Source organism: Scylla paramamosain, chromosome 9 (assembly GCF_035594125.1).
Source record: "Scylla paramamosain isolate STU-SP2022 chromosome 9, ASM3559412v1, whole genome shotgun sequence".
Classification (NCBI taxonomy): Eukaryota; Metazoa; Arthropoda; class Malacostraca; order Decapoda; family Portunidae; genus Scylla; species Scylla paramamosain.
In genome coordinates this window covers 28,887,520-28,911,990 of record NC_087159.1, presented here as the reverse complement: position 1 = coordinate 28,911,990, position 24,471 = coordinate 28,887,520, and the positions used below count along the sequence as shown (strand labels likewise).

Sequence of the window (24,471 nt, the reverse complement as noted above, 5' to 3'; positions counted from 1 at the left end):
CAACAACAACAACAACAACAACAACAACAACAACAACAACAACAACAACAACAACAACAAACAACAACAACAACAACAACAAACAAACAAACAAACAAACAAACAAAACACTCAATGTCAGCGTCAGGGTTGCAGAAGGACGCGCCACTGTTTACCAGATAACAAACATGCCTTACCTCCACTGCACCTCCGATACCTCGTTTACTCTTCTCAAACAAGCTCCACCATTCTTTACCACAACCAAGGACGTCGATGCATACAGCTGAGGGCAAGTGGCAGACGCTAATGGTGGAGGGATGTGGGGAGAGGCTTGTAAAGTGTATTAAGTAATGGCATTAGGCAGAGGAAATTATTGCTTGTTGACTGTAGGGTTTATCCATACCTCACCTGCGCATTTTCCCACACAGAGATAAGATTTTCCAAGGGTTTTTGGAGTGTTGCTTAAGTCAGTTTGCAATCATCGTTTTTCTCTATGATATAAGGACTATTACAACGCAAACTTTCACCAGGAATTAAAGAGCGTACTGTTTAATTTATTGTCACTTAGATACCTACTACTTCTCTCTTCCTCTGGCACTCTGCTCCACTCAGTAATCTTTCTTTGCTCAGGTGAGGACGAGTGAGAGATGGCACCTGTTCTGGGAAGCAATTTAAGGTGCATTAGAGGGCAAGGCGAGGCGACGCTGAGAGAAGAACGTCACTATACCCAGACCAGTGTCGAGTAGTGACCATGGCAGGATGCTCGAGATTCCACTTCGTGTTGGTGGTGGCTGTCGCTGCCGCCCTCACGCCCCGCGGTAAGCTCTCCTTCCATCCCAGGCGCCGCATGACCTCGGTTTTGCGTCGATGAAACAATTACTCGCTCTCTTGTAGTTATTCTTGTATCTAAATTCCTTGCTATTCTCTTGGTTCTTTTTAATATTCTTCCTTTCCTTTTTTTTTTCTTCCTTCATCATAATTCGGTTTCTTGTTTACTTATGGCACAATTTTTCCTATTTTTTCATATTATGTTTTCTTGGGTCTTTTTACTATTCATCCTTTACACTTTCTTTCGTTTTTTTCTTTTTATCTTAAGTTTGTTGTTTACTTTTCGCACAGTCTCTCTCTCTCTCTCTCTCTCTCTCTCTCTCTCTCTCTCTCTCTCTCTCTCTCTCTCTCTCTCTCTCTCTCTCTCTCTCTCTTCTCCTATTTTTAGATTTACAATTTTTTAATTCCTTCCTCCTCCTCCTCCTCCTCCTCCTCCTCCTCCTCCTCCTCCTCCTCCTCCTCCTTCTCCTCCTCCTCCTCCTGATCGTCCTTCTCGTCGTTCTCCTCTTCCTCTTCATGACAACAACAACAACAACAACAACAACAACAACAACAACAACAACAACAACAACAACAACAACAACACCCCTTCTTCTGTCTCTTCGTCAGCAGCAGCAGCAACTGGAGGATCCACACGTAACTACATTGACACCATAATCATCAACGCCCTAGAGAACCTCAGGAACCATATGGCAGAAGGCTGGCCTGATCTCGGCGTGCCCCCCCTCGACCCCTTGGACCTGGGCAACATCAACATCGACATCAACAGCGGCAGTAACAGGTGAGGGGGAGAGGAGCAGGATAGGACGAGGGGTAACGATTTCAAGATTGACAGAGTTAGACTAAAACCGAGATAAGAAGTAAGTGGTTTGTAGTGTTAGATTTTAAATGAGATAAGACGTGCGTAACTGGCTGCCACGTGTAGGCCTCGTGGCTTCTTGCAAGTTCCCTTATTTTCTTATGTTCTTGTGTTTTTAAACTGGTTCGCGGGGTTAGATTGAAAGAAGGAGGTAATAGGTAACTGGTTCGGAGAGTTAGATTAGAAAGAGATAAAAAGTAACTGGTTCTCAGAGTTTGAAAAATAAAGAGGTAGAAGGGAACTGGTTAGCAAAGAGAATGGTAGATGACGAGAATAGATTCAGTTAGCTTGACAGGCCAAAAAATAACGTGTTCTAGCTTGATGAAATTAGATAAAAAAAGAGATAGGAAAGAGTTGGTTCGCAAATAGAGTGATAGATAATTGGAATAGACTTAGTAATCAGGACAGGGCAGACAATAACCGGTTCAACCTTGATAAAACTAGATTTAAACAAGAATTAGGGAATCGGCCCGTAGAATGAAACAGGCTCTAATGGAAGTTGTAAGGGTTTTTCAAGGGTGTTTTCATGATTCCAGGGAAAGATTAATATGAATTCAACGTTATCATTTAGAAAAGACACCCATCTCTTTGGCCTTTCTTAATGGTCGTGATGAGAGAACAAAGCGTTTAAGAATATAAGCCTCAGTCACGGCAATGAGGCGGCATGAGCAGGAAAAATGGTCTTGGTAACAGCACGACACTTCCAATGACAGTGAAAACGATGTATCAACAGTACCATTTTTTTTTTTTTATGCATTATCTCGAAGTTAGATGTCAGCTTCTTGTCCTTCTCCTCCTCCTCCTCCTATTCTTCTTCTTCTTCTTCTTCTTCAGTTTTAACTCATTTCACTATGGGGTCGCTGTCTCTTGCTACCCTTCTCCAACTTTTCCTACTATCCGTATCGTGTAACTTTTGCCCACACGTCAGCAGCGATACGGAGGACAAATAGAGTAAATAAATAAATAAACAAATAAAACAAAATAGATAAAAACCTCTCGTTTAACATTCAACCACAAGATGGCATTCCTTAGAAATCCACCACCAGGAGCAGTTCGGTCGTTAGGTAGATTAGTTCGAAAACTCGTCAACAGAGAGCATTTATTTATTTATTTATTTTATTTTATTTTCATTCCATTAACACCTGTCACATAGATACGATTTCACAGTGGGAACGCTTCACTAATGCTTGTATCTTGAGACGTGAGTTCACTGGCTCTCCATCGCTGGTCAGAGAAGTAATTGCTGTGTGGTAGTGGTTATCTCACGGTTGCAGGCAGCCTTTGTGGTGGTGGGCGGGTAAGACTTAGTGATGCTGGAAGGGTACGCAGTCACCACACGTGCTTGGGAGTCTCTCAGCGAAAGGAAGGTGATCGGACGGGAGGAATGGGAGGGGAAACTGGAAAAAAAATATAATGATGATAATAATAATAATAATAATAAAACACATGAATAACTAAGAAATGAAAATAAATTAACAAATAAACAACTAATTAACTAACTAACCAACTAACTAATTAACTAACTAAAATAAACAAAAACAAGTATCCGTTAGGAGAGGAAGAGGAAAATGAAGGAACTATTAAAGAAAACGGAAAAAAAAAATAAGGCCTAAAAATCAAAGGAGTAAAGGAAAAGCAGGTATGATATTTCCTACCCTCTGTAAGGCGTTGTATAATGACGGAGACGTGTTGAGGAGGAAAGAGAGAGAGAGAGAGAGAGAGAGAGAGAGAGAGAGAGAGAGAGAGAGAGAGAGAGAGAGAGAGTGGTAGAAGAGCAGGTGTGATGTCTCCCACCCTATGATGGTGCTGTGTGGTGATAGCAGGCGTCGTCAGGCGAAGGAAGGTTACAAGATGAGACGTGTGTGCGTGTGTGTCCGGTGAGTTTGAGAGGACAGTGTAGGAAGGGCATGAATTACTGAGAGAGAGAGAGAGAGAGAGAGAGAGAGAGAGAGAGAGAGAGAGAGAGAGAGAGAGAGAGAGAGAGAGAGAGAGAGAGAGAGAGAGAGAGAGAGAGAGAGATTAAACTCTGGAATAATACTAAAACAACATATTTTTTACGTTTCCATACGAGAACTATGTTAGGTTAGGTTTGGATCAATTTCGTTCACTGATTTCATTATTGAGCCTTTCATTGCGTAGATCACGATAAAAAAAAAGTTACATTCTTGCTCACAAATAAATAACCCCTGTCTCAAAATTAGTAGCTATGGTTATTTCCATAGAAAATAAACCCTTCTCTATTCATGTAGCCTTTCAGTATTTAGAGGGAGTGGTTTCCTGTAGTTTCCCTGATTTTCTTAACGTTTTTATGTTCTTAATTTTTTTGGAGTGGAACGGTTCACAACTCATTCTCATCACACTTACACAAATAAGTGGATGGGTAGTGTTTATTGACCACAATTATCAACATTATGAATATTTTTAAAGTATGACCGAACAAAGAATTATCATAGAATATTTGTAGGTTTCTTCCATATAGCAGTCATGGTCCAAAAGAGATTTTATACATTAAAAAGTCACCCAGATGTGCCACAGTCAAAAGGATCAAAATAAAACTAATATGACAAAAAAAAAAAATAAATAAATAAAAAAAAAATAAATAATAAATAAAAATAAATAAATAGATAAAACAATAAAATTAATCAAAGCAAAATTCATAAAAACACAATCTCACTTCATAAAACACTGAAAAAAACACATAAAATATGCTAGACATTAAGAACAAACGTACACAGTCACAATCTCCCTCTTCCCTCCTCCTCGACAGGGTGCAGGGGTCGCTGTCTGATGTGCGGGTGCTCGGTCTGTCCTCCTTCACCATCGACAAGGTGCACAGCCAGCTCCTCACCCTCAAAGTGGACCTGGAGCTGGGCATTCCCCTCCTCGAGATCAACGGCACCTATAGCATCACGGGCAAAGCGGGGATCCTGCCCATCTACGGTGACGGCCCCTTCAGGTGAGCGAGGATACCGACTGGAAGATATCGGGGAAACAAAGGGAACAATACGTAAATTTTGGTCAGTAAGAGAAAAGGAAAAGAAAGGAAGGGGAAGTACTTGTTGGAAAATACTGATAAAATTAAGGGAACAATACGTAAATTTTGGATGGTTAGGGAAAAAAAGGAAGGAAGGGGACGCACTTGTTGGGAAATATTGATGAAACTAAGAGAAAAGTACATCAGTTTTGATTATTAAGAGAAAGAGAAAATAAAGGAAGAGACGTATACTTATTGGAAAATACTGAGGAAACTAAGAGAACAGTACATCAGTTTTGGTTAATGAGAGGAAAGAGAAGAGGAAAATATATTGAAGAAACAGAGAGAGCAGCACAGAAATTTTGGTTAGTAACAGAAAAGGAAAGAGAGAGAGAAGAGAACAGAAGACCCTGGCAGTGAGAAGGGACGCGTCAGGGAGTGAGTGCCGTTGCAAAGGCTTCTGTACATGCACTCCCCGACCAACAACTCACTTCAGCTAAATGGACGTGTGCTGGCTAGGCAGAGATAGGGATAACCTTACTGTAGGAGGGGACGCTGTGTTGGTTGGACTGGGATGGAAAGCAGACAGGTATTGCGTCTCTATTTTATTTTCTGTTCTTATTGCCCTTGCTGCCTCATAAATTCTTTTTCTCTTTATCAATTCCTTTTCGTTTCTTTCCTGTAGGTGTTTATAAAGATTGCATACGCTGTGTTTAGCGCTGAAATATCTGTCGGAGTGCAAGGGTTCACTTAACATACTCTTCGTCTTGTCTCGGCAGGATGGACGCTTACAACTTCACCCTCAAGGGAATGATTGATCTGGGCACGACTGAGGAAGGAGTGTTTGGAGTGGCGGTGCTGGATCTGGATGTAGCCACGCCCAAGATTGAAGTAATGGGACAGATATATAGATAGATAAATAGATACATATATACATACATACATGCATATATATACATACATACATACATACATACATATATGCACAGACAGATAGATAGATATTTAGATAGACAGATAGACAGATAGATAAGTAAGTACATAGATAGATAGATTGATAGATAGATAGATAGATAGATAGATAGATAGATAGATAGATAGTTAGATGGATAGATACATAGAGAAATAGACACAGATACATAGACAGACAGATGGGTAAACAGATAGGTACATAGATAGATAACTTGATAGATAGTTTATTGGCCAAAGGTACGAGTGTTGATATAAAATTAATAAACAAACACGATGTATGAAGCACAGAATACATAACAGCCCAATTTCAAATGCATAAAACAAAATTCCATACGTAAATTATAAATATAGACGAATTAATATCATAGCAAGACACAAAACGCAGTCATTGAAAACACAAGCTAGTAACACACGCACGCACACACACACACACACACTCACACACACACACACACACACACACACACACACACACACACACACACACACACACACACACACTTCACAACTCATCACCACCACCTTTCACCACCACTATACTCATACTTTCACCACCACCACCACCACCCAACACCACCACCACTACTACCACCACTGTCACTCTCCCATTTTTCATCACCTCCCACCTCCACTCTCGCTGTCACTTTTCACTCTCGTTTTCTGTTCCTCACCGCAATGTCTTTTATGTCCGCCACCATCACCATCACCAACTTAACCTAAACCACTTCACTACGTTGCAATCACCATAACACTGGACACTTTTTCCTTTCACCACAATCTTAATCTTTCTTACCACAAATATAATAAGGTTGTCAGTAGTGAGTCTTAAGGAACTTCATAAGAAAACACTAGATAAATTTGCGAATGGGGATGGTGAGTGAATAAAACTAGTATGTGTTTTCCTGCGGTTTCCCTTATTTTCGTATGTTCTTATACCATCACCATCTTCCTCCACCTCATCTTAACCTAATCAAATCCCCACATCGCCCTCTTCACACCATCAGTTATCTTTCTTTCATCCTTTACCATTATCCTCGCTTCTTGTCATCTGCCTCTTCTATCTTAACGAGTTCTCTCTTCACACCCTCCACAGTCGCTCCTTTCTCCGTTACTGTTGCCTGAAGAACACAAAGATTGCAAGGGAAGCTGCAAGAACACGTGGGAATCCTTGTACTCGTAGCTATAAAACATGCCTACCTATTTCCACCTGTCATTCACATCAATAAATCTATCAGAGGTTCCGTTAGAAAGCTTCCCAGTGACTCAACCTCAAAACCTGATTCCATTCATCTACTTCTCCATTTGAAAGACAATTCCTTCCTCTTATTTTTACATATAACTTCATTAAGCTTGATCACACTGCTTCTTGTCCTATCCTGATTACTGACCGTGAGAATTTTGCTTATGTGACCATTGTTATCTTTTAAAAGCACCCTGTTGACTCGGCACCAACAACATCATTACCAAGTCTACTCTATTCATTCACCTCTGTATTTGAAAACCATTTTAGAGCTTGGAATTTACTCGGCAACAACAACCTGATTACTGAGGCTATTCCGTTCATCAACCACTCCATCTAAGAACAATTTAAAAGGTTCCTACTAACTCAGCACTAGGAACCTGATTACCAAGTCCATTCCATTCATCCACCAGTGTGTTTGAGAACCTTCCTATCTCTCATTTTTTATATTTAACTTTATCAAACCCGTTATTTTAGTGACCATGAGAATTTTGCATATGTCTTATTGACTCGGTAACAACAACCTGATTACTGAGTCTATTCCAATCACCCACTACTCCATTTAGGAACCAATGTCTTCCTCTCCCTCCCACAGATTAACTTCGAGGACATAATGGGTGGCGGGGAGATGGGAGACTTCGTGAACGGCATCCTCAACTCAATGGCTCCCGACTTCCTGCAGTCTCTAGAGAATCAGTACATGCCACTGCTGGAGGAGACAATCAGGCACGAAATTAACCAGATTCTCCATGGAAAGTGAGTACCTAGTAGATATAGATTATGGTTTTGCTTCTTTCCTTTTGGGATTGACACATCAGAGGGGCTTTTTTTTTTTTTCTTGTAGGTTTTCGTAGCTCTTGCTCTTGCCCAGTGCCCTTCTTACATAAACTAGTAGTAGTAGTAGCGTAAATACAGTAGTAAGAGTAGTAGTAGTAGTAGTTGTTGTTGTTGTTTCCTTCATTTCTTCGTTTCTTTTCTTCTCTATTTTTTTTCTTTCCTTCCTTCGCATATTAACTGATTGATTAATTAATTCATTCATTCTTTAAATCTCTTCCCTATTCATTCACATATTTCTTGGTATATCTATTTTATTTCCATCGTTTTCTCTCTCTTTCCTTCTTTTCAATATTTCCTTCTTCACTCACTCACTCACTCACTCACTCACTCATTCCTTTATTTATTCGTTCACTTTCTTATTTACCCATACATTTATTAGTACATCTTTCGTATTTCCATTCTTTTCCTCTTTGCCTACTTCCTTCATTCCTTCCTTTCTTTCTTTCTTTCTTCATTCATTCAACTAATACTCTTTACTTCTTTTCGTTCCTCCCCTGATTCATTCACTCCCTCACTCTATTAATCAATCACTCTCCAATTCTTCACATATTTACTGTCTATCTCAGTTCCAGCCTCATCAGAAAGAGGGACGACTCAGTCAACGATTACTTCGATCGCGTTTTCGCCAACATGCGCCTCAGTATCACAGAAAACGGACAGGACCCTATTACTCTCCCGGTAGACAGCGATGACTTCTCTATTACGGTAAGGGGCGAGGGTGGGCCGAGGTGAAGGTAGTGGTGGTGGTGGGGATGTTGTATTATTATCGTTTCCTCCACCTCTACGTTCCTCTGTGTACTAATACCACACCGTCTTTCCCAGCTGTTCAACAAGACTCTGACAGGCGAGGTAAAGGTGGGACCTGGCAAGCTGTCTGGGCTGTCCACCGTCCACCGCGCGGGGGACATGACTCTCCTGTACGTGGGGGAGCAAGACGAGGCGGTGTGGCAGGGCGAAGTGGGCCTGACTGACTTGCAGGTGTGTGTGAGGGTGGTGGGCAGGTGCGGGGAGGATGGTTGTGTGTGTGTGTGTGTGTGTGTGTGTGTTTAGTTGTGTTTTTATAGGATTGAGTTAAGATTATTGCATTTTAACTATTTATTATATATTGTTATTTATTTTTGTTGTTGTTGTTGTTCTATTATTACTGTTATTATTATTATTATTATTATTATTATTATTATTATTATTATTATTATTATTATTATTATTATTATCATTATTATTTATTTATCTATTTATTTATTTATCTATTCAATTATTTATTTATTATTGCAGCAACTTCTCCTCTTCTTCTTCTCTTTCCTTCTTCTCCTCTTCCTCCTCCTCCTCCTTCTCTTCTTCCTTCCACCACCTCAACCTCCTCCTCTTATTTCTATCACTACAACAACAACAACAATAACTACTACTACTACTACTACTACCACCACCACCACCACCACCACAACACCATGATCAACACCACCAAAAAATCATTATAAAACGTTATCCCATTTAGCACCCACCACCACCACCACCACCACCACCACCACCACTACCAGCACCAGCGCCACCCACCCTCACACCCTCCGCACAAAGAGCCACTACCAGGAACCAGTGAATTATGAACGGCCAGAGCGTCACATATATATATAACACTATTTACGGCTGAGCGGCGATCGTGAAAAGAGAGTTAGAGAAAGAGAGAGAGAGAGAGAGAGAGAGAGAGAGAGAGAGAGAGAGAGAGAGAGAGAGAGAGAGAGAGAGAGAGAGAGAGAGAGAGAGAGAGAGAGAGAGAGAGAGAGAGAGAGAGAGAGAGAGAGAGAGAGAGAGAGAGAGAGATGAAATACGTACAGTGCAGTTATGTGTTCAGTTATCAAATTATATCTATTGCACATTTACACGCTATGAGCACTTTTTTTTTTGGTAGGGTGAGAGGAACGAAAGAGAGAGAGAGAGAGAGAGAGAGAGAGAGAGAGAGAGAGAGAGAGAGAGAGAGAGAGAGAGAGAGAGAGAGAGAGAGAACTTTGAGCATTTTTTTTTCCCGTGACCAGCGACAGTTGAGGGTGAGTGGGTGCTGGCTGGCTGGGTAAGTGCTGGGTGGCTGGGTGGCTGGGCGGGTGACTGTGTAGGCGGGTGGGTGGCTGGGTGGGTGGGTGCTACTGTGGCCTTGTTCCCTGACCTCTGTTCCTGTGTCCATTAAATGCAGAATGGTTTGGGTTATATATATTTTTTGATAGCGTCAAATGGCTCACGTGACACTCGTAGTTCCGCTCCCTCCAGTTCCTAAGCGTCTCTCTCTCTCTCTCTCTCTCTCTCTCTCTCTCTCTCTCTCTCTCTCTCTCTCTCTCTCTCTCTTCTCGTCTTCGTGTTCTCTACTCATTTTCGTCGTTCTTCTCGTCCTCGATCTCCTCCTCCTCCTCCTCCTCCTCCTCCTCCTGCTTACCTTCCTCTTGAAGGCAACAAACAGCTAAACTATAAGTACACATACTAAAAACAAAAGACAGAAAATAAACACACAATAACAATATCAAATCATACTAATAATCATAAAGGAAAACAAACAAACAAACTAAACCTTAAACCCTCATTAGTACACTTACCCCAACCTGTATTAGTAGTAGTAGTAGTAGTAGTAGTAGTAGTGGTGGTGGTGGTAAGGATAACAACTCTTCACTTACTACTAGAATCTATCGACACTTTGCCACTGATATGTAATAAATTGACACACGAAGCTGACCCACCTGCATCTACTACCACTACTACTACAACCACCACCACCACCACCACTACCATCAGTACTGTATAGGTGGGCCTGGTGATATGACTGTATAGGGAGGAGGGAGAGGGAGAGTGTAATATATTTTGCAGCGATTTGACACCAATCACCATATCGTTACATGAAAAAAGTGCCTGGTGCGATTGGGGGTGTTAAATATATGTGGTGTTATTTATCTGAGCGTTGAGCGTGAGCGTGTCACGAACTGGGGGAGGTGCTCTGTGGAGCCAGCTGCTGCTCCTGTGTGTGCTGGGAGTTGGGGGTGGGGTAGGGAGGAGAAGGGAGGTATAAGGAAATTTAGAGTACTTATCCTTCTATTTGATAGGAAGGGGGTTTAGAGAGATAGATATTGTACTTCTTTTTTTTTTTTTTTTATGTATCTGTATTTGGGAGGAAAGGGAATGGAGGAGTATGAAAATATAGGTACAAGTATTTCAGTTTGTGTCTTTGTCTGTATCTGTGTGTGTTTGTGGGAGGGAGGAGAGATAAGGATGGGGAGGTTTATTAACGTGTTTGTTTCTGTCTTTGTTTGTCTGTCTCTCTTTCTGCTTGTTTGTCTGTTTTGTTTGTTTGTTTGTTCGTTTGTTTGTCTATTTGTCTGTCTGTCTATTTGTTTATTTATCTAGCTATCTATCTAGCATTTTCTCTCTCTCTCTCTCTCTCTCTCTCTGTGTGTGTGTGTGTGTGTGTGTGTGTATGTGTGTGTGTGTCTGTGTGTGTGTGTGTGTGTGTGTGTGTGTGTGTGTGTGTGTGTGATTTGTTCCTAGAAACTTGAACTTTATCAAGGGATCACCACCACCACCACCACCACCACCACCACCACCACCACCACCACCATCACCACAAATAACAACAAAGCATGAAAAACACAACAATAACAGACTCCCTTCGTCGGCGCCTTCTCCCGTAGGTGGACTACAGGTTGCGCCTCTCGCTGCCACTGCTGGGGAAGGACCTGAGCTTCTCCGCCAAGATGTCCTTCATACACCTGAGCTTCGAGACGGACGTGTTCCTGCACCAGTCTGACATTACTTTCGCCTACTGCAACGTGACGGAGATTGGGTGAGTGGGTGGCGAGGCAGGGACGGGCGGGGCAGGACGGGGCGTAGTATGTATGATAAATAATACGTACTAATAAAGTTTTCTTCTCCTTCTTTTTCTTCTTCTTCTTCTTCTTCTTCTTCTTCTTCTTCGCATGTAAGGAGGGCTCTGGCCAAGGGCAACAAAACTGGTGGGGAAAAAAAAAAAGATCCACTGAAGATTTGAATGCTTCTCAGTAGCTTCAGTAGACTCACCTGCGTTACAATCACAAGTAATGCACTCAAATCACCTGTAGTTCGGCAGGGAACCGTAAACACAGCCTCACTTTAGAGTGGCGCGGTGAAGGGCGTTTAAGAGTGCTCTCAATAATTCGAGAGGATGAGGAAATGGTTTCTGATTCTTTGATTCCTTCACTTCCTCTCCCTTACATACTCTTCACACTCTTACTCTCTCACAGCCAACTGGAGCTTTCGAGGCTATACGAATAATGGTATGAAGCTGCTTGTGATTCCTCGCTTCCTTCACTCTCTCCCCCACGCATCTTCACGGTTCCTTTACTCCCCCAACGCCAGTTGAAGCTTTCGAGGCTACACGAGTAATGATATGAAGGGACAACAACACATACATTTACTGGTCCGCTCATGCAGTCATGGTATGCAAGTAGAAGTGAGAGGGCGAGACACGTAGACTTTACTTTTGCCTAACGCCAGTATGTACGCATCTCTGTGGCCTTGGAAAACAGTCGTGGTGAGAGAGCAAAGCGTTTCTGAATACAGGCCTAAGTTACTGGCTAGTGTGTTCCTGTATATACCTGGCGTCTGTCTCTCTAGGCCCGTGCACTTCAAGGAGACAGGGACGGGACCGCTGGACACCTCCCTCTACAACCTGGTGATCAACGTCCTCCTCGGGGAGATGCAGGGTGTCGTAGCCACCACCGTGCAGGAAGTGGTGTGTGCCTTGCTGGAGGGCGCCTTTGCCTCGGGATAGCGGCGGCAGCTTCCCTCACTCCTGTCTGCTGGTGGCGCGCCGGCAACACACGTCTTGTTACCTCCTGCGTGTGTCATTTAGGAAGGTTATGCTCAGATGGGATGAAGTGATTAATAAAAGCCTTCAGTGGTCACTTTCTTGTATTGTGATGAAGATTCCTGAAGTTAGGAGAAAGATAGCATAAGTCAGGTTTGGTTAGTTAGGTTAAGTTAGGTTAAGTTTGGCTCAATGGTCACGTTCTTGTGCTGTAATGAAGGTTCCTGATGACAATGACAAATATAAGTTACAAGTCAGAGTGTACAGCTATTTTCCATTATATACGCACAAGATTAGAAAAAGAAATCATGGAAATTTAATAAAGTATATAGAAATTTAGTTCATTTAAGGTTTTCTAAAGGTACGTATACAGAAAACATTTAATACAAAGTAAGCGTAAGTCAGCGTCATTATAAGTCATATACGCACAGGATTACAATAAGGAATGACAGAAATTTAATACAGTAAGTAAAAATTCAGCTCCTTAAACGTTTCCTGAAGGTATAAAGATAAGATAAAGTAAACACAAGCCAGCGTCTACTCGCCTACAGTGACCAAGTTCGCGAAAGTAGGTAAGATTTAGAAGTAACGCAAATATATTAAAGTTTATCTCCCTTAAAGTGTTTACATAGATAAGATAAATCAGCCTTTACAAAGATGCTAAATCACAATAGAAGGGAGACTAAAATAAGATCATTAAAAAAAAAAAAAAAAAACGTTGAAATGCACATTGCCTCCGCGGTTTTTCTCCGTTTTCTTCATACGAGAGATCTTGATATCGTGACTTCAAATTCTGTCCCTCAGCTCCATTTGAAGACAACGAGAGAAAGTTACACTGAATTACTGCACCACTTACTTAGGATATCCTTCACTGATTCTATCTATCTATCTATCTATCTATCTATTATGCTAAACACTCCTTTACCGCCATCTGCCGTGTACGGTATTCATATTTTACCCAGTAGGGTGCTCGTTTACATAGCATAACTTAACCGTGTGTGTGTGAGTGTGTGTATTCTGGCACTCCTCCCTCCTCCTCCTCCTCCTCTTCCTTCTCTCCCATCCCTCCTTGTCTACGATTTTCACCTGCTTCCGTCCTCAGAAAAGGTAAGGGAGGATAAGGAAGAGTAAAAAGATGAGGAGAATGAAGAGAAGTTGTGCTACGTAGATAAGGAAGATGAAGGGAAGTAAGATTAAGGAGACAAGGAGGAAGATGAAGAAAGGGACGAGGAGAAAGATGGAAAGAAGAGGAGGAGAAAGAAGAGAAAGAGAGAACCAGACAAGGAGAAAAGTAAGAGAGAGAGAGAGAGAGAGAGAGAGAGAGAGAGAGAGAGAGAGAGAGAGAGAGAGAGAGAGAAGCCCTTGATAAAACAACGTCATTTACTCACCGCTCGTCGCTTGTTAGTATATTACCTGTTGTCTGGTGCGTTTTCTTATTCGTCTCTATTATTTTTTACCCTTCGCGTTTCCCGGTAAGCTAATCTCCCTCATTATATCACCTGCCCAGGAAAAGCAGGTGGTCGCTCCTCCTCCTCCTCCTCCTACTCCTCCTCCTCCACCTCCTCCTCCTGTCCACCCACGCTTCCGCTTCTTTCTTTATTGGTCCTCGTTTCTAAACCTGAGAAGCGAGTCGTTATTTTTTGATAACAGCAATAGAAACAGTGAAAATAACAGCAGTATTTGTAGTAGTGGTGGTGGTGGTGGTGGTGGTGGTGGGGTTAACTGAAGTCGTTGCAGTAGTAGTAGTAGTAGCAGTAGTAATAGTAGAAGTAGTGGTGGTGGTAGTAGTAGAAGTACACACACACACACACACACACACACACACACACACACACACACACACTGTCACCTTGCTGCTATATACGTAAGTCATAACTCCTCGGCTTAAGTTTGTACTCGTACCTATTATTTGTATAGTTACGTATCAATATACCCGTGATCCGTGTCGGTGTTCGTGTCCGTGTCCGTGTGTCCGTGAGGCGAGCACTTACATAATGTCCGTGAAACCTTTGTGTCCGGTTCGATTTCCATAAGTAAGAGAGAGCAGTCATCGGAAAGCTGGGTCGTCCAAGCATTAGCGAGGACCTGCTTATGTGAGACTCCGAACTATTCTGAAACACTTCTGTCCCGCACTTCCAAGACATTCAAAAGGCTCTACTTGAAATTGCTTTCTAAATTTTTTTTTCTTATGGTTGTAGTGACAGATTAACAAGATTTCTGCATTATTAACCGGAGAAACATTCTTGAAAACCCGACTAATCACCTCTGTGGGCTCTGTGGTGACAGAGCAAAGCGTTTCAGAATACGGACTTCTGACGGGCAGGACAAGAGACGGTCTGCACCTCAGCACGTGGTGGAGCGGCGGGCAAGGCAGAGGCACAGGAAAAGATACAGGTGTCTGGAAAACCATCTCAGCCGATTGCACCTAAATTATGAAGCAGAGAAGAAAGACAGTGACGGACAAGATAAGAGGCTGCTGGTGACTGTGTGTGGCCGAGTAACGAGAGGAAACACATATGTCTGGAAAATTAATTCGGCCATTTAAACATAAACAGTGACGTGGAGATGAAGCACCGTGACGGCCGAGAGCGTGTGGCCAGGCGACGATGGAAGAGGAGGCAGGAGAATGGCGTGAAGCAGCTTGGTCTGCGGAACACTAGCGACGATGTGGAGATAAGAGAACGAGTGCCGAGACGAAACACAAGTCAAATATCAGTAATTGCAGAGATTACTTAGAAATCACTTAGACTCCAGATAGACCATTTGTATAATTATATAAGTGAGTGCGTGAGAAGGTATCGTAATCTTAACACACACACACACACACACACACACACACACACACGGTGCACCTGGGCGGACAGCACCTGGCGGAGGGATACCTGCCTCATTACCGCCCATTACTGAGTGACCTTCGCTCAACGCCGCCACCGCCTCGACGCCCGCGAGCTGATGGAGGCTGGCGGGGAGAGGGAGAGAGAGAGAGAGGGAGAGGGAGAGGGAGAGGGAGAAACATTTGATTATCACTAGTAATGTTACAATATAATCAGTATGTATAAGTATATATCAGTGTAGCTACAATACTAGCAGGCCTATACAAAGCAAAGTTTTTCGGGTAAAGAGAAAGAGGGGCCAGGGAGAGGCAGGTGGAGTGAGGTGCTGCAGATGTGTTAGGTGTGGTGGAGCGGAGTGTGGTGGGATGTGGTGGGGTGTGGTGGGGTGTAACAGGGTGCAGTGGTGTCAGGTGGGGTTGTTCAGATGGAGTGGAAGTAGTGGATGTGTTAGGGTGAGGTGTGAGGGTGCGGTGGAGTGCGGTGGAGGTATGGATGGATGTAATTTAAAGAAGTGATAGAGGGTAGCTTTAGTGTGACTTGTGTAGGTGTGGGTGTGGGAGTGGATGTGGATAGTGTGGCCAGTGGGGTGTAATGATGGGAGCTGTGAACGCAGCGTAGTGATCATAAGATTACTATCATCACACAGCCTTCCTCTGCGTGTGAAACTTTCCCTTTAAATCTCAAGTCCTTTGATGTGCAAAGATTCTACCGAGTGTTGAGTTTCGTAATGGGGCTGTCAGGATATCAGATGACTTGAGACTGAAGGAAAACACCAAACGCAGAAGTAATTGTATTAGATCTTGTAAGGAGACTCAGGATATCAGAGGACTTGAGATTGAAGGGAAACACTAAACGCAGAAGGAAGTGCAGAAAATTACTCGACTTCATTTATTCGAGGTCTGGCCATGACTAGACGAAGGTGGTGAGCTGTACAGGTGAAGTGGATGAATTTCTACTCACATCTTTTCTACCGCGACTGATATACAACCCGCGGCAGTATCCTGTAAATTAGACTGATCTTCTTTATAACGTGGGAGCGCTGGAAGGACTCACTCATCGCTTTGAATAGCCTCACGCTGCGTTGTGGAGGTTTATTTTATGTATATACTTCTTACCTTTACCATAATTAGTGTTCTGTATGAGGCGTTAAATCACTAAGTGTCATGAGGCTATTTGAAGTAATTGGCATCAAAAGCTATAAAATTTTCGTGGAGGAAGTTTATACTGACACTTTTATTACCTTGCATTATACGATACCTTGATTTTTCCACACAATTAATCTAGCAACACCTTTATTGGCCCATGTTGAATGACAGTCCGAAGGCAAGCTCAGAATTAAAGACAATGCGAAAGCAAGTCCAAAATTACACTGGGAAGTGTCGAGAACTTTCCTTCCCCAGAGAATGTAAGTCACAGGCGAAAGGAAACACAGAGGAAAGTGTTGATCCTGTACATGCGTTGCACACAATCTTGTCAAGGCACAAAACCTTAAATACACAGGAGACTGAAGACCTCTATAACTGAATAGGTTATCCGATGGCTTTATAGAAATCTGAAGGCGACGAAGAGAGGAACTGGCCACGCTACTCCACATGTGGAGCCCCTATGTTGGGAAGCGGCAGTGGCGTCGCTAAGTCCACTTTTCCCGAGGCTACAACCCAAGGTATTAGCCCACCACCGGTTATTCCGTACCTAACAAAGCAACAGACACACTGTGTAACTAAAACCTGACTTGCGGTGACCCGAGGCGAGCAACGTAGCCACTGGCCTTTATAATCGCTGGAAACGCCCCTGGCACTCAAGAATTTGCTGTAATTGATAAATAGCTTGGAAAGGTGTAACAATCCTGCGCTGATGCCTTAGGGGACGTACACATGTGTTCCCTTGTCATGGTCTTTAGATACACAAACATTTACGCCTTTGTTCAGGTTCGCGGCGTGCGGACTTCAGAACACCTGTGATGAAGAAGCTGGAGGCAAGAGAGGAAGGCAGGAAGAGAGGCAGGCAAGGGAGGGAGGCAGGGAAGGAGTCAAGTGAGGCAGGCAGAGAGGGTATCCACACTTGCTACGATAGTAAATAATGGTAGTGATTGCTAGACTACTATCATGTGAGTGTTGCCTGATACGCACTGCCACCACGTTAGACGAAAACTTGTGGCTTGTGGAGATGAGGGGAAGAGCAGACATTGTAGCTTTGTTCCTTGGTATATGATACGTACAGAGGCTATACCTAGTTTGTTCTCTACGTTATCGTATCTGTGATGAGACTGCTCTCCATACGCTCTCCATATGCTCTCCATGCGTCATTTTACACAGAGAGGGAACTGTACACCTGGATGCTTACCTGACACTTAAGATTAAGGTCCTCTCTGCAATTGCTAATTCACTTACTTTGGCCACCTCTGCACAGACTCTGCTATGCCACATCCGTCCACAACATATTCCAGTCGCTACATCTCACCTCCTCCGTTCGTGGTACAAATAATGGGTATTAACAGAGTGCCTAACAAAAGGAGTGAGGCAGGCAGAGAGGCTTGTTATGATAGTTGATAATTGGAATGGTTGCTAGACTCTCCATATCATGTCAGTTGTGTCTCATACAAGTGGTTATCAAACTAGACCCGTGTTTTGATACGTGTTGCTCTCCCACAAAGACTTTTTTCTAACGCCATTTAGATTAGTTGGGTTTTCATGGTTAATTTCTTGTTAACGATGTAGAATTTTTGTTTAATTCCTTGTTCTCTTATGAAGACTATTTCAGATGCCACAGAGATGATTTGACTGATGTTTCATGATTTTTTTTTTTGTACTATGTATAATTCTTGCTAAACGTTTTGTTCTTTCACATTTTCTATTTTCAAAGGCCACAGTGAAGATTAATCGGGTTTTTCATTATTGTTTTCGTAGTTAACGATGTAGAGTCCTTAGTAGAATATCTCTAAATTCATGAAAACCCCTTGAAAAACCCGTAATAGCTTCCACTGCGGTCTGTCAAACAAGTAAGCGAGAGATAAGACGGCGAAACGTGTGAGAGAGCGGCCCCTGTTTCCTTCATCCTTGGCATTTCCTCGTTTTGCTAAATGGCGTTGATTGCTGAGGCGATAATTCACCCCTTCTGCCCGTTCTCCTTGAGGGGCTTAAAAATACTGCGTCGGGGGCTTCCTGTTCTTCAGACGCCCTCCATAGTACAAGATATATATGTACCAGATACGCACTAACGGCATCTCCGCCCCGGCCACACACACTGCACGGCCTAGCTCGAAAAGTATTGTAATCTTATTTTCTGTGTATTTAAAAGGTGATTAAAAGGGCACAGGAGGACAGAGGGACAGTGGATCTCCTCTGTTTTCTTATTTTTTATAGTGAGGAAAAGTGTAGGGTTTTCTTATGTCAGTCTAGGGTGTTGGTGGTGGTCATTCTTATTCTTCATATTATTATTATCATCAGTATTAATCCCTTGGACGTTCATGTAATGTATCCAATAACTTCTGTCCTACGCTTCCTCAAACTCCAGTGACTTAGCACAATCGCTTCCTCGCCCCCTCGTGTTCCCACCCTGCCGAGCACCTGGGCGGCAGAGGGACCGGCCACTGAGCCACGGAAGGACCTGGGGCGCGGTTGAGGGCTAGAGACGCAGACTTGGCCACCGCGGGACATCCTGTAATCTAGGGTGGGGCAGGATAAGGGCGGGAGAGACCTGAGGGCGTGAAAAAAAAAAAGTGTATTGGAAATGCGGAAAATCTGTCTTGGTTCTTTGTTGTGTGTGTGTTGTGGGACAGGAGAGGGTGAGTACTAGTAGGTGGGTAGCTGCATGAGTATTACCCATATTTTCCTGCGAATCTAAATGCATAACCAGTTTTTACGTGCTATTCACCTTTTTCCACCGTCCTCCACAAACAAATCAAGGAAGGGGACATGCAAATAGGTAAACAACCATTAGACTAACAACCCTACAACGCCCATACAAACCTTACAATTATGCACTCAGACCACTGCACCTAATACGGCAGTCCCCCCTAACACCCCTCTCAAAAAAACGGGATATGGGGAAGAGAAAACGAGGAGATTGCGGGAGGGGGAGAGAGAGAGGGACCGGTTGAATAAGTACTTTGCCTCATCTAAGAGTGCGGGGCGAGTGTGTGAGTGTGTGTGTGAGTGTGTGGACAGGTATAACCCACAGTCACCATCACCACCACCACCACCACCGCCCGGCCATAAAGGTGATTGCTGAGCTCATGATATAGATGATAATGTAAGTCAGTCGTGCCTCCGCCGCCTCGCTCTGCACAGGACGGCCCGGGCACCCACTCATCCCCTCTACAACTATACATGCACGTTCCTTAATCCCCTGCGACAATATTGACCCGCCGTAAACTCCTGCAAGATTGTTGACTTTCCCACGTCCTGTCGCGGATCATTGGTCTTCCCTGCATGTCCACCTGACCGGAAGGAAGGACGGAAGGTAGGATGGATGGATGGGTGGATGGAATTAAGGAAGGAAGGAAGGAAGGAAGGGTCATTGATGTCGTTTCATGCGTGCCTACCTCACTGATGCGCACTTCACGCTTGCTTACCTTTACTTATCCTTTGGGGTTTTGCTACTTAGTTTTTTTCCTTTCCTTTTGTTGGGAGAAGGAATGAAAGGAGGAATGAGAAGGACTTTTATTGTTTTGGAGTTTTTTTTCTTTATCTATTTATTTTCTAACGATTATCTGACAACAGAATTAGGATGATTACAACAACAACAACAACATTTACCACCACCACCACCACCACCACCCTCACTACACACACACACACACACACACACACACACACACACTTCATAATCTGCATCTTTAATGGACGTCACTTTCCTTGATGATCGTCGCCTTGCATTACGTGATCTAGTTTTTATTATCATTATTTTCCTCGTTCATGAAATATCGCGTCGGGATTCATGAGAGAAGTGGATTTTCAGGCAAACAGGGGAAGCAAGTTAGTGTCAGATGAAGTAAAAAAAAAAAAAAACGGTAAAGAAATGGAAAGTCGAGGAAATCATTAATGTTTACGTAATTTTTTTTTTTTTTTTTGTCTAAGGTGAAGTTAAGGTAAAGATTCTCTGAGGTATTAAAGAGTGAAATTTGTAAAGACTGATTTGATTGATTGGCTGAGATTTCTTTTGTTGAAAATTGCCTCAGTTTTGCGTGAAAGTTATTGTTGTTATTGTTTTTGTTTTTTTTCTTTTGTAGTACATACTGTATTTCATTCATTCATTCATCCATTCACTTATCCATTTATTCATTCATTTCTTGTTTTTATTCTTCCGTTCATCGTCAATCAACATCATCATCATATCATCTCCTTCCCCACCACCACCACCACTACCACCACCTCCTAATAATAACAATAACCATCACCACCACCACAACACACTGACAGGTCCCTTCACCACTCTCCTCTGCGGCACAAGTCACACACTTAAATTTCGACCAACCACTGCAGTAATGGCTGGGGAGGAGAGAGAGAGAGAAAGAGGGAGAGAGAGAGAGAGAGGGGGAGGGAGAGAGAGCACTGTGGTGACGGCAATTTGTCTATTAGCACTGGGGAATTGGCTGCGCAGTGAATACAGGCGGCGATAAGTGAACGCGCGGCCGCAAACTGGTGATTGATGGCCCATTCATGCAAAACAAGTGACAGTCTCCGCCGCTGACCACCGACACGCGAGGGTCACGTGGCCGCGGGAAGTGACGTCAGCAGGGTGAGGTCATATACCGCCAATACGTTTGTCTGTTCCTGTGTGTGTGTGTGTGTGTGTGTGTGTGTGTGTGTGTGTGTGTGGTAAAAGGCATTATGTACTCGAGGTTTTGTTAGGTAATGAGGAACAGTAAGTGACTGGATGGTGATGATGGTGATGATGGTGGTGATGGTGATGGTGGTGATGGTGGTGTTGATGTTGAGGAAGACAAGGAGGAGGAGGAACAGGAGAAAGGATAAGAGGATGAAAAAGAGAATGGAAGGAAGAAATGAGAAGGAGAGAAGAAGGAAAGGACGACGAAGAGAAACGGAGGATGGAGGAGGAGAAAATAATGATAAAGACAACGAAAACTTGAAAGATCATAACAAATACAGGATACCCTTTAATTCCTCCATCTCCTCCTCCTCCTCCTCCTCCTCCTCCTATACCATTTTCCTCGTCCCAATCTCCTCTCTGTCCCCTCATTCACCATCTCCCCTTCCTTCAACCTCTCCCCTCCTCCTCCTCCTTCTCCTCCCCCCTCTCCCCCGTCCTCCCCCCTCCCCCCTCGCCCACAGCCAACCAGCCGAGACGGAAGTTGTTTAGTAATGCTGGGAACAGTTTGCCTCCTCTATCGACCGTTGTTTTTTTTTTTTATTGTTATTGTTGTTGTTATGACTGCGGCGCGGCGGCCAGCGTGGGAACGGGAGGCGGCGTGACTGGTGAGGTGAAAGATTTGGTGGTGGCGGTGATGGTGGTGGTGTGGTTGAGGTGGTGATGGCAGGAGTGGGGTATGTAGGGATGGTGGTGTTTGTGGTGGTGGTGGTGGTGTTGGTGGTGTTGGTTATTGTTGTTGTTGTTGTTGTTGTTGTTGTTGTTGTTGTTGTTGTTGTTGTTGTTATTATTGTTATTATTATTATTATTATTATTATTATTATTATTATTATTATTATTATTATTATTATCATTACATCTACAACTACACCACCACCACCACCACCACCACCACCACCACCACCACCACCAACAACAACAACAACAACAACAACAACAACTACTACTACTACTACTACTACTACTACTACTACTACTACTACTACTACTACTACTACTACTACTACAACAACTACTAGAGGAACTACTACTACTACTACTACTACTACTACTACTACTGCTACTACTATTAATACCACCACCACCATCACCACCACCACCACCACCACCACCACCACAACCACAACCACCATTAACACTAACTTCTCCCTTCCCCACTCTCTCACAGCTCAGACAGAAAAGAGCCCTACAATGTATGGGCAGTAAGTCTATAGCAACAGGAGTGGGAGTCTTTCACTACCTATAGAAACACTCATTGAAGCAACACAGCACTTCCTTCATACGTTCCCTTTCATTTTTCACCTTCGTCTTCCTGGTACACAGAGTTACGTAGGATTATATAAGGTTTGTTTGTTTTATATTTCAACATTCACTGGTAAAACTCTGAAATGGTGCTACTCTCTGTCTCTCTCTCTGTCTCTCTCTCTCTCTCTCTCTCTCTCTTACTTACTTATTTACTTATTTATTCATTCATTCATTCATTCATTTATTTGTATCTCTCTCTTCTGTCCTCTTCCTGTCGCGAACTTACATTCATTTAACTAATAAAAACGACCGAACATTTTTTTGTGCAACGGAGACAGAGAGAGAGAGAGAGAGAGAGAGAGAGAGAGAGAGAGAGAGAGAGAGAGAGAGAGAGAGAGAGAGAGAGAGAGAGACCTACCTGTAATAATTTCACATATGGCCAGGAAAGACAAGAGAACAATCAGTCATTTAGAGCATAAAGGGCACGAAGAACAGGCCTTATTAATCACACTCACACACACACACACACACACACACACTTCCGCCACCCTTGTATAGCATTGATTTCTCCTTAAAAGTGTAGAATCGCGGTTCCATGGGCCTGTATGTGTGTGTGTGTGTGTGTGTGTGTGTGGCAGAAGGGATAGCGGGCATACCTCAGTGTTGCGCTTCGCTGCCTCAAGGGGGAAAGAGAGGGGGAGGTGAGAGGACGGAGGTAGGGGGAGGAGGGAGGTGGGGGAGGGGGAGGGGTGTCATAGGAAGGGGGTACACGTAGATGGGGATGTGGACGGTGTAGAGAGCAATCGATACGCGGACAAGTGTGATTACGTGTGTGTGTGTGTGTGTGTGTGTGTGTGTGTGTGTGTGTGTGTGTGTGTGTGTGTGTGTGTTTACAGGATTAAGTTCAGTTTATAATGTTTTGTATTTATATATCAAATTACCATCTCTCTCTCTCTCTCTCTCTCTCTCTCTCTCTCTCTCTCTCTCTCTCTCTCTCTCTGTGTGTGTGTGTGTGTGTGTGTGTGTGTGTGTGTGTGTGTGCATGAGAAAGAAAGAGAGAAACAGACAGACAGAGAGATAGACAAACAGGGACACAAACATAAAAAGACAGAGAAACAGACAAAACAAACAGACCACCAAAAGAAACAGAAACACACAAACAGACACACAAACAAACAGACATACAGAGAGTGAGGGGACAACTGCACACATACCTACCATTACAATGCACAACATGTACACAAACTACCAGTGCATTACTTATATTTCTCTTAACAACCACAATAATTAATAAACCGCTTCTTTTCTTCCCGCATTGGTATTCCCCGCCGTCCTTCTCACCTGGCTCGGTAATAGGAGAGGAACCCCTGCAGTGTCTTCCTACCTGTAATGAGAGAGTGTGCCGCACCGCTACGTACGTCCTCAGGTGCAACGAGTGATTAGTATGGGAGGCTTGTGACTCAGTGTTATTGTCCAGGACACCACTTGCAAATTATAATAAGGATGAGGAAGGACGTATGTAATTTGAGGAAGGGTAAGAATGAATGTATGTGTGTGTGTGTGTGTGTGTGTGAGAGAGAGAGAGAGAGAGAGAGAGAGAGAGAGAGAGAGAGAGAGAGAGAGAGAGAGAGAGAGAGAGAGAGAGAGATTATTAGATATCAGGAAGTAAACAAAAAATAAGAAAATACAAAGAAAATGTACGAAGAGAAAAGAATAAATAAAAAAAAACAGTTGGAGAGAGAGAGAGAGAGAGAGAGAGAGAGAGAGAGAGAGAGAGAGAGAGAGAGAGAGAGAGAGTGTATAATAATGACAGTCTGAGAGTAAGAGGCAATAAGATGCTGGTTAACGGGCCGCGTCTCCCAATGTGTTAGTAATGCAGCTGAAGACACTGCTTATAATGAGCTGTCCTTGTTGTGTGAGGCGCGTGTGTGTGTGTGAGTGGTGACAAGGAAGGCTGAAGAATTTTTTTTTATATATCTCTCTCTCTCTCTCCCTCCCTCTCTCTCTCTCTCTCTCTCTCTCTCTCTCTCTCTCTCTCTCTCTCTTTTATCAGCT

The 24,471-nt window shown here is 43.3% G+C and overlaps 1 protein-coding gene across 2 annotated transcripts; it reads left to right on the top strand.

Annotated features, from left to right (window-relative positions):
- Positions 1–525: 525 nt before the first annotated feature.
- LOC135103835 (uncharacterized) lies at positions 526–12,605 on the top strand. Of its 2 annotated transcripts, none has more exons than XM_064010652.1 (9): positions 526–797; positions 1,417–1,588; positions 4,434–4,622; positions 5,420–5,531; positions 7,448–7,608; positions 8,256–8,394; positions 8,512–8,667; positions 11,355–11,506; positions 12,316–12,605. In XM_064010652.1, the coding sequence occupies exons 1-9, from the start codon at positions 731–733 to the stop codon at positions 12,470–12,472; spliced, it is 1,305 nt and encodes a 434-aa protein (XP_063866722.1). In that variant the 5' UTR covers positions 526–730; the 3' UTR covers positions 12,473–12,605. The 2 variants fall into 2 exon arrangements, with proteins under 2 accessions (XP_063866722.1, XP_063866723.1); XM_064010653.1 differs by having other exon boundaries at positions 642–797; positions 1,420–1,588.
- The last annotated feature ends 11,866 nt before the right edge of the window (positions 12,606–24,471 follow it).